The 11,357-nt window shown below is 38.4% G+C and overlaps 1 protein-coding gene across 2 annotated transcripts in view; it reads right to left on the bottom strand.

The window, feature by feature from the left end:
* The window catches only part of Grm5 (glutamate metabotropic receptor 5), a 483,320-nt gene that overhangs the window by 43,179 nt on the left and 428,784 nt on the right, over positions 1–11,357 (bottom strand). For both annotated transcript variants that reach the window (XM_055623260.1, XM_055623259.1), the window contains exon 7: positions 7,438–8,377. In XM_055623260.1, the coding sequence (XP_055479235.1) occupies positions 7,438–8,377 (940 nt within the window). The remainder of the gene's footprint in view (positions 1–7,437; positions 8,378–11,357) is intronic.

Raw genomic sequence — 11,357 nt, 5'->3', positions numbered from 1 at the left:
TATACATTGAAGGAATAAATAGCAAGTCTCTATTAAAAAAAAAAAAACTATAGTGACTCATTCCTATTTAAATAAGACTCTCTTTGCTATTTCAGTGAGTTGAATGACTTATTCTGGGCCCTTTCCTTTGTGCTTTAGGCCAAGCCAGCTTCACTTTCCAAAAAACTGCTGGATTGATCAGAACGAGAAGTGTTCCTTCCTAGGGAGATGAGAGAGCTCAAAGTAATTCTCACTCTACAAACCAAAGGTAGAAGTTGGCTCTGCGTGGCTCCTTCTCACTGATCATGAAATCACTCTTCGGACACCTTATGCATGTTTTCTGTTTAAGCTGCCATGATGTTTTCCACAGCAAGCCATTTGGAACATAATGTTCTTCATAATGTTAAAGGGTGTTTAAAGATCGAAATGGAATCCGCAAACTGTAATACATAACTTGTTTTATTCACCTTGGGTTCTTCTGCTGTCCTTTGCATGTTCGAAGTCACTTTGTCGTCATGTGTACTTACAAGGTGGTTTAAATGTGCTGTCTAGGTTTTGTCAATTCATCCTTTGCTTTTTGACTTTTTTTTTTTTTTTTTGGACAACAGGTTCTATTATGAAGGAATTCATTATGAATTCACATGTGAATGCTGTGTACTTTGCTCATATCTACCCCATTTCCTTTATTTGATCCTTCTTTCCCTTTCACTGGGTTTCCTCAATCAACTGTATCCTAGCATCCTTTCAACTTCCATGTTTCCTGTTACACATACATGGAAATGTTGTTAATTTTAAGCAAGAGCATGCATTTGAGCAAAAATTTGTCTTTCTAAGTGGTTAAATCATCTCTCCTTTTAAAAAATAAGTTTTATTATGACATCTTTATGTGTAAATACAATATACTTTATTCATGTTCACCCCTTCCGCTTCCCTTTCTTGGTCTGTTTTCCGCCTCCTAATGATCAGGTTCTTCACCCTAAGTAGTATCCTTCACACACACACACACACACACACACACACACACACACACACACAATTGCACATTCGTGCACATGCAATGAGCACAGACACACCTCTATTGATGTCTTGGTTAATCGTCAGTGTTTTGACATAAATTGAAGATACTCTGTAACCATATTTAGACGTGTGTATGGTGCACATATGTATATGTGTGTATTTTGTGGATTCTGCATATGAGTGAAATTTGTCCCTTGGAGTTTGTCAAAACATCTTTTACAAGTCAATTCTTTTTTGGACCTTCCTAGAAAAGACTAATAGGTTTTATATAGACTATATTACCACAGTTATTTTCTCTGTGTGCTTAGGTTTAACAAAGCTATTTCTGGTTTATAGATTTTCCTGCATATATAAGAGGGTTACTTGTGTCATCAGTGTGTTCTTGATACATGTTGTTGCCTGGAGATGTCCTACAGCCCTCCTTTTCTGCAGTTTTACTGCTGTGTGCCAGTCCAGGTCTATTCATCAAGATTCTGTGGAAAAGGGGAGGTAGAAAGGGTAGAGCTGGGAGGGGAGGAGGAAAGGGACAGCAGGATGTAAAGTGAATAAAATAAATAAAGGAGAAAAAATCCCTCTACAATTGATTTTGAAATGAATATAAAAATAAAAATAATTTTACTTCCAAGAAGGCATGACATACTCAGCATTGTCATGATCAATAAATATTTGCTAACAAGTAAAAAAAAAAAGCAACAAAAACAAAAAAAGATTCAAGATCTGACCATTATGCATGCCTTAGGGAAAAAAAAAAGAAATCACAGTATACAGAGAAAGTATCATCTTAGATGGCTTTGCCTGCTTCTTCAGCATATGCTAGCTGTTTGAGGACAGCTGTTCAGTCTTAGAACACATTGAACAATCAAATGAATTCTGTGTTATGCATGTGCCTTTAGAAATGAGGTTACCTCAAAGTAAAGCTGAAAAGATGTTTTCCTTTGTGCTCTGATTTTCTTTCAAAGTTCATTTTGCCAAGTTCTTTTTTAAAGAACAGATCTTTTCTTGATCTGTTTTCTTTAAAAAAAATAATTGACCAGAAACGTGTCCTTTTACCAAAAGCTGAGGTTATGTCTGCTATTTGCCATATCTGTCTCTGATGCCAGGGAAGCTGAGGCGGTGTCACTTTCATGATCAGCCTCATCTATTGGTGTCTTGCTTATTGTTCTATGGTTTGAGATAGAAATTGCATTATTTTATATTACAAGACTCAATGGCATTTATCTCTAAGCAAAGAAGAGATATTTTCCAAACATTGCTTGTCAGAATAACAATTTGCTTTCCAAAGAAAATTTTATGAGATATTTCACAAAGAGTACACTGGGAAATGCTCAATTCTTGTGAGCACAAGCTGAGACCCGAGTGAAAAGCTGCTCCATCAAATGCAAGTTATGTAATGATGAATAAGTCTTCAAGTGACGCTCAGCCTCTTGTTCCATACTTGAAAATTGGAAAAGATGAATGCTGATATTTGCCATAATTCATATATCAATTTTAGATAACTTTGTAAAACTTTCTGTAATGTGTGCAGAACCTAGAAAATGCCTAATAGCTGATTTCTGGTTTTTACTCTTTAAACTATCACTGTATTTCTTTCCCACTCCTTCCTTCTTTACCAGTCTCCTTATCCTTTTTTATTACCATAAGCTGAAAAAGGCAAAGAGGATGGACATCGGAGGAGGGAGAAAATAGGGAACAGAACAGGAGCCTGCCACAGAGGGCCGCTGAAAGGCTCTACCCTGCAGGGTATCAAAACATATGCTGAGACTCATAGCCAAACTTTGGGCAGAGTGCAGGGAATCTTATGAAAGAAGTGGGAGACAGTAAGACCTGGAGAGGACAGGAGCTCCACAAGGACAGCAACAGATCCAAAAAGTCTGGGCACAGTGGTCTTTTCTGAGACTGATACTCCAGCCAAGGACCATTCATGGAGATGGCCTGGAACTCCTGCACAGTGGTAGTCTATGGCAGTTCAGCGTCCAAGTGGATTCCATAGTAATGGGGACAGGGACTGTCTCTGACAGGAACTGATTGTCCTGTTCTTTGTTTACCTCCCCCTGAGGGGGAAAACAGCCTTACCAGGCCACAGAGGAAGACAATACAGCCACTCCTGGTGAGACCTGATAGACTAGAATCAGAGGGAAGGGGAGGAGGACCTCCCCTATCAGTGGACTGGGTAAGGGACACAGGTGGGGAAGAGGAAGGGAGGGTAAAATTGGGAGGGGAGGAGAGAGGGAGCTACAGGGAGGATACAAAGTAAATAAACTATAATTAATAAAAATAATTTTAAAAGTCATCAGTTTATGCAGTGAAAACTGCCACTCACTTTTCTCATGCAGTCTCTTTTATAGATGATGATAAGCTAAAGTGACTATTTTCTCAGTTTATGGTAGACATTTGAGTAACTTTTGTTTAATAAGACATAAAGACCATTTTTACAGGATTCTGACAAGACTGTTTTCCAGTTTATGGGGATCTTGCGATTACACTGGATTCTAAAAGATTTTCTAATTATTGAGTACTTTCTCCGTGTTGTAACTAAACATTAATATAAAATGTTTAAAAAAAATCACGTTATTATGTAATGTTTCATAGTTTATTAATCAGAGTGAAATAGCTCACTGAAATAGTAACTTAGGTTGATAGTGATATACTTAAACCCAGGCAAAACTCCCCATGGAATGCTGTATGTAAACATGTATGATCCCTCTCTGCTCCCTCTCCAAGAGGGTATATGAAGTCTTGGAAACAGTCATTGAAACTTCTGAATTGTTACAACATTCTTCTCTCTAAAGTATGCAGTTATCATTCTCTTTAACATGGAGAGGCATCCATTGGTGTTCCCATTGAATGATAGGTGACGAGGGTATACGGGGGAAGACTGACTAGGGAAGACCCGGTCCTGGTCATGCTGTCTCCATAATGAAATGGAAGGATGCAGATTAAGACAGAACCAGTATAGGGGCTGTTTTATCTATCACTACAGACCTAATTCTTGGGATTTTAGTTGCCTACTGGAGACCTTTCTCAACACCAGTGCATGGGTTCAATGGTACAAGATAGAATTCAGTCACTGAAAAGTACAAATAACAGCAGTGATTTAGAAGAAAGCATGAAAATATTGCGGACACTTTACGCTGTTCCCCATTATCTGTGTCTAGTGTGACAATTTGATCCGCACTAATCTTTACAAAATTGGGATTTGAAGGCAAACTAAATGTATAAAGTGTTGTGTTTTTCAATGTGAAAAATAGTACATTAACGCTTTGATTACTTTGACTCTGTATCAAAGAGGAGCAATATTTTAGTTTAGGTTCAGGTAGGTACAAAAGAGAAAAGGAATTTTAGGCCACATCCCTCACTGAGGATTAGAGTTTGAAAAGAGCAGCAGGGATGGAATGCACTGCAAGAGGATGACAGCTTTCTCTGATTTTTTTTCTCTCCACATCAACAGCATATGCCAACTCACATATTCTATTTAGTGGCAAAAAGAAAAATCTTTCTGTAATCATATTATAGCCTATCTCAGTTATACTCACATGGACAGACCAGACTTTCATTAAGGTTGCATAAAACAACAATTTCTCCAATGACTGTCTTCTTCTTTTTGAGATTGTAACATCCAATTGTACTGACTTCTAGATTCACTACCATGATCTATTTAGCCCTAAAAAGAAAACAAGTTAACATACTAACACCAAATCCTTTCCTTGGTCATTTTTTAAAATGTTGACATAAGATAGAAAAAATATTAGTAAAATATCTTACTGATACTGTACCAGTGTATCAAAACCTGAGATTAACAATCTACTTCTTGATATGAGTCTGATGGTGACAGGATTGCAAAGGACCGCTGAAGCACAGAACATGGCAGGCTTAAAACTGCTTGTGAACATTTAGCACGATCACTTCACAGTGCGATGGATGTTGGAAGAGAAACAGAAACTAAACCCCAGTGCATAGCTATGTTTCTAATCTCTTTAATTCATCAAATACACCAATCCATCACCAATGATCTGCTCCCACGTGTCAAGTATCACTCTGTGTCTAGGTAGGCATCAAGACAGAGGGATTAGAAAGTTAGACAAGATTTTTACTCCCTGGGAGTTAGCTCTGCTTAAAGTATGCTAAACAGTCTGGCATAATGTCAAGATGGTGAAGCCCTGGAAAGAGCAGACTGCGTGAGCAGTGCCTCTACAAACTTGTGTTCCACTTAAGGTGCTCCCTTAATTGTTGACATCATCCTATTTGTGTATATAACTGACATTCGAGTATTGAAGAATATTGGCAATTGATTTCTTCTTTCATTAAAATAACATTTCTTAACAGGTGATTATTGGGTGGCACACACGGTATGCATGTTAGGTACTTCTCAAACTCAGTACAGCTGTACTTCCTAATCTCCATTCATCAGAGGCAGAAATGAGTCCAAGAAGGTTAAGAAAACCTGGTAAAGGCTATACAGCTAAATAATTGCTGCTTCTAGTATTTGGTCCCAGTGCTATTTAGTACAACATTACGTTACTTTGACTAAACTACCTACTATGTGTCTCCATTCCTTACAGTTCATCATATAAGCGATGTGATTCCAATTAGTCATTTGAAGTCAGTAAGATAAAGAGAGGAGATGGTAATGCTAACATTCAAACAAAGAAAAAAAATGGTTACACAGTCAGCCCTCCTTCTCCCCACTCAATACTGTCTCCCTGAGGAGCTTTCTCTCTTGAATTCTAGGTACACAGACCTAGGTAAACAATTTTCATTCCATGCCAGCTTGCCTGTCTTATCAATCAATTTTCCCCTAGAAAATTTTTATTTGAAAAAAGGGCTGATAAAAAGTCTGAAAAATAAATGTCTTCGCCAACCTGAAAAGCTGATTTTGCAGAAGTTTCAGGATGTTTAATAGAGGCATCAGGAAAGCATGAGGGAAACATTTGAGCAGGTTAGGTATATAGGAGGCTTTCTGTGTATAAACCATTACTCTTCTGGCGTTTGTTAAAGAAGAAAAGATTCAACTTAGTGTGTCGATTGTCTTACACAGCCTACATGGGAAGAGATGAGAAATGTAAAGCAATTAAAAAAATAATTGTATGAGGGAATGGGGGTAAGGGTACAAATTAACTCTAAGACATTAGGCTTCATGGTTAAAATTTCTAAGAATCTTATGGGTTCTTTTCAAGCCTCAGCAGAAAAATTCATATTCAGCATTTCTACCATTTATGATTTGAAGAAGGTGGATGACAGAAGAGGCTTCCAGTGAGGGTGATTGACAGTCTATAAGAATAGTTTAAGCAATATTATTTAGATATATATCTTTACTTTGAAATATACTGCTTTTTCATTTGGAAGATTTTTAGCTTACATTTACTTATCCAATTTTTAACAATTTATTTGTTTTTATTAATTACAGTTTATTCACTTTGTATCCCCCCATAAGGCCCTCCCTCCTCCTCTCCTGGTCCCATCCTCCCTCCCCATTCTTCACGCATGCCCTTCCCCAAGTCCACTGATAGGGGAGGTCCTCCTCTCCTTCCTTCTGATCTTAATCTATCAAATCACATTAGGAATGGCTGCATCTTCTGTGGCCTGGTAAGAAGGCCACAGAAGGGGGGAGGTGATCAAAGAACAGTCCAATCAGATTTTTAGGAAGACTGTCAAATCACAGTAGAGAGATCCTGACCAGCTTCTTGACAGGTACTTCCTAAATATGGGAACTTATCATTTGTAATCCATAGATATAGGGAATAGTACCTCCTTATTTGCAACTGTGAGCAATCTTTGTAACATTTTTACTATCTTATAATTCGTTCTCAACACTCATGATCTGTGTTTGGAATCTTGGGAACAGTTACAAGGGTACCACTCAAATTCACTCATGCATTGGCGGCTGGCTCCAGATCATTTGCAGACTGCAATCACCAGTTGTATGCAACGTTATTGTATTGTTTCATCTTTTAAGTCTATTAAAATATCTCCCATAAAGAGTCCCCTATCGGTGGACTAAGGAAGGGGGATAGGGAAGCAAGCGGGGAGGAGCGAGGGAGGGAACGGGAGGAGATGAGGGAGGGGGCTACAACTCGGATACAAAGTGAATAAATTGTAAAATAATAATAGTAATAATAATAATAATAATAATAATAAACAATAAGAGTTTAACTTGAGTGTTTTAACTAATATTTAACACAGCTCACTCCTCTCTGCCATGCTGAACTAACATGCCTTATGATGTAACTGTTTTATTAGTGATCTTCATTTCTGTGCTAGCCCTAGCTTACATAACCTAACAACACTCAACCCTACAATAAACTTTCCTGAGATCGTCTCGAAACATAAAGCACTCTGACTCCTGTAGTTTCGGTCATGCAGACATCTCCTATTGAACTACCACAAAGCAAACGCAGCTGTTTCCCTAGCTACTATTCCCTGCTATATTCTGGCAACTATTACCTTAGGGTTTCCCCGGAGGAGCCCCTCCTCTTCCACAGGTTGACGAGGCTGCTGGATCTGCTGGCAGCGGAGGATGACTTGCCATCCCCGACGTGCATGCGCACCACGGTAGACGTCGTGAAGGCGCTGCGCACATTTCTCTCTGGTTTGGCTAGGATGATGTACACCTTCGGCACAAACATACAGCCCAGGGCCACTGTGGCGCTGAGGCTGACTGAGAAACACATGGTGATGATTTTGTAGTTGCTGCCAAAGTAGATAGGCACGAAGGCCAGCCATATGATGCAGGTCGTGTACATGGTGAAGGCGATATACTTGGCCTCATTAAAGTTGGCTGGGACATTTCTGGTCTTGAACGCGTAGAACGTGCAGCTCAAAATCAACAATCCATTGTATCCAAGAGGAGTAACAACCCCTAGGTTGGTGGTGTTACAAATCAAGTAGACTTCTCGAATGCTTGGGTAGTCATGCATTATATCAGGAGGCTCCATGATAAACAGGGCCACGATAATGCCCAACTGGATACAGATGAGAATGAAAGCAATCACTAACTGAGCACAGGCACTCATGAATCTGGGCTTTTTAGTACAGATCTTCTTCTTGCTGCCAGCTAGGATCCTTGCAATACGGTTGGTCTTTGTTACAAGGGCTGAATAGCTCATGGCTGGAGAGAGACCGATGCCAATTCTCTGGAGATAACAGTAAATCTGTTTCGGCTTCGCAATGAGGCAGAAGGTACATAAGTATCCCAGGCAGATGCCAGCAAGGATGATGTAGCAGAGTTCTCTGCTGGAAGATTTGACCACTGGAGTGTCCCGATAAATGATGAAGATTACCGTAACAAAGAGAGTGGCCAGGAGGCCGAGGCAGGCAAACACCACAGCTGCAATGGGCTCAGGATCCCCCCAGCGAAGATACTGTACTGGGATCAAATCACAACCTGCAGAAACACAGACATATATTGAAAAAGAATGAGACAAACACAGTTGGCTTACAAGTTCCCCATTTACGAGCAGCTGCTCTGGATTGTTTCAGTCTGTCGCTCGTATACCTTTATAATTTCAGTGTCTCATACAATTTATTCCTTCAAAGATTCATTCAGAAAATTAATATTGTCAATTATATGCTGATTGATGGCCCCTGTCTTACGTTCTGAGACTAAATGATGATAATACTTTTTCCTGCTATCATAAAAACATAATCGGGGACTTTAAAAACGATTAGTAATAACTGAGGTAAAGCCTATGGATAAGTCCCATGGCTTCGTTCTTAGCCAGGAGCAAGTAGACACCACTACAATAGGAACTATCAAGTGTTAATATGACAGAACATGAAACTGAATGGATTTGGGAAACAGAGATCACCTATGAGGAAAAATAAGAAAGGAGACTATGGTGTAATATGAGGCATATTCTTCGATGAGGCTTCAGACAAGTGGGGTATCTTGCAGGTCAGAGGGTCTTAAGTTGACCAGAAGTCACTATTGGAAATTGTATAGAGGACTGGCATGAAAGGATTTGTGTGACTGCTTTTCATACATGCTTTGATTGATGTATGAAATCAGAATGTAGACAAAGCTGAAAACCATTTCAGAGCTTATAAAATGTTTGAATGGGTGGAGCAGTGTATGAAAAGTAAATGTGTGAAAAGTGATCAATATTGGTAAAAAAAAAAGTTAAGATCTTTAGAAGAACCTTGGTTTTAGATGTGAGGATGCTACTGAAAAAGGGGAAGTTTTAAAATTATTTTTTTTATAAAAAACAAACACAAAATACAATTGGAAAATAGAAAAGAATCATTTTATATACATCTACCCCTCTTGCCTCATGTATCAGTATTTCAGATTGTTGTTAGTATAGTAGGTTCAATGAAGTTATATCCTGAGGTCATCCACACTTTGCAAAACTGCTCCTGTTAGAAAACATATTTGTATTTTCAAGAACTATTAAAAGATCTCTATAATATATGGTAATCATACTAAAATATGTGCACATAAGGAAGCTAATCAAGAAGGAAGACGTTGGGTAAGATGCTCAGTCTTCATTCAGAAAGGCAAACGGGACAGACATCAGAAGAGGGAGAAAACAAGGAACAGGACAGGAGCTTATCACAAAGGGCCTCTGAAAGACTCTACCCAGGAGGGGGTCAAAACATATGCTGAGACTCATAGCCAAACTTTGAGCAGAGTGCAGGGAATCTTATGAAAGAAGGGGGACATAGAAAGACCTGGAGAGGACAGGGGTGCCACAAGGACCAAATACATCTGGGCACAGATGTCTTTTCTGAGACTGATTCTCCAACCAACGACCATGCATGAATAATATCCACTTATAAATCAGTACATAGCATGTTTGTCTTTCTGTTTCTGTGATACCTCACTCAGGATGATCTTTTCTAGTTCCCACCATTTACCTGCAAATTTCATGATTTCCTTGTTTTTAATTGCTGAGTAGTATTCTATTGTGTAAATGTACCACAACTTCTTTATCCATTGCACAGGGTTCTTTTCAGAGATTGATACTCCAACCAAGGACCATGCATAGAGATAACTTAGAACCCCTGCACAGATGTAACCCATGGCAGCTCAGTGTCCAAGAGGGTTCCCTAGTAATAGGAACAAGGACTGTCTCTAACATGAACTAATGGGCTGGCTCATTGATCACCTCCACCTGAGGAGGGAGCAGCCTTATGAGTCCACAGAGGAAGACAATAAAACCAGTCCTGATGAGACTTGATAGTCTAGGGTTAATGGAAGGGGAGAAGAACCTCCCCTATAATTGGACTGGGGGAGGGACATAGAAGAAGAAGACAGAGGGAAGGTGGGATTGGGAGGTAGTGTGGGAGGGGGCTACAGATGGGATATAAAATGAACAAACTGTAATTAATAAAAATTTAAAAAGATCTCAACACAAAAATTTTGTGACTATTCAAAAGTAAATGTTATTGTATGCATCTTTAATTATAAACAAATACATATCTCACTGCTAACACATAGATCTGAACAGAACACTGTTAGCACAGGAGCTAAGATCAATAATTAATAAATTACACCTCATGAAAAAAAAAGTTTCTGCACAGCAAAGGACTCCATCAATTGAGCAAAGCAACAGACTACAGAATGGAGAAATATTTTTCCAACTCCACATCTAATAGAGGACTATTATCCAAAAAATATATAAAACTTAAGAAATAAGACATATACATATATATGCCAAAACAACCCCCAAACAAATAAACCAGTTGAAAAATGAGGTACAGATCTAAACATAGAATGCTTTAAGAAGGAAACTCAAATGCCTGGAAACACTTAAAGAAATGTTCAACATGCCTAGCTCAAAGATATACAAATCAAGACTAATTTGAGATTTCATCTTGTACTTATCAATAAGGCAATAATGCAAGTGGCATCTTGATGAGGTAGTAGAACACGGGGAACACTCCTCTATTGCTTGTGGGAGTTCAAATTTGTACATGCACTATTGACATTAGTATGAAATTTTCTCAGAAAAATGAGAATTGATCTACCCGTGTGTCCAGATGTACCACTCCTGGGCATATACCCAAAGAATGTTTCATCCTATCAAAGGGACACTTGATCAACCATGTGCATTTCTGTTCTATTCCTAATAGCCAGAATTGGAAACAACCTAGGTGTCAATCAACAAAAAATGGGTAAAGAAAATGTATCTGCACAACAGAATATCTCTAGCTATTTAAAAAAAAATGACATCATGGATGGAACTAGTAAAAACCCATCTTGAGTTATGTAACTCAGACTCAAAAAAATTGTATGTATTCATTTACATGTGAATATTAACCATTAAATAAATGATAGCAAGATACAATTCATGTATCAAGAGATTAAGCATACTGTATATATATATATATATATATATATATATATATATATATATATATAT

This window comes from Psammomys obesus, unplaced genomic scaffold, assembly GCF_907164565.1.
Source record: "Psammomys obesus unplaced genomic scaffold, mPsaObe1.curated_primary_1811, whole genome shotgun sequence".
NCBI classification, from domain to species: Eukaryota; Metazoa; Chordata; class Mammalia; order Rodentia; family Muridae; genus Psammomys; species Psammomys obesus.
This window is presented reverse-complemented; position numbering and strand designations above follow the sequence as displayed.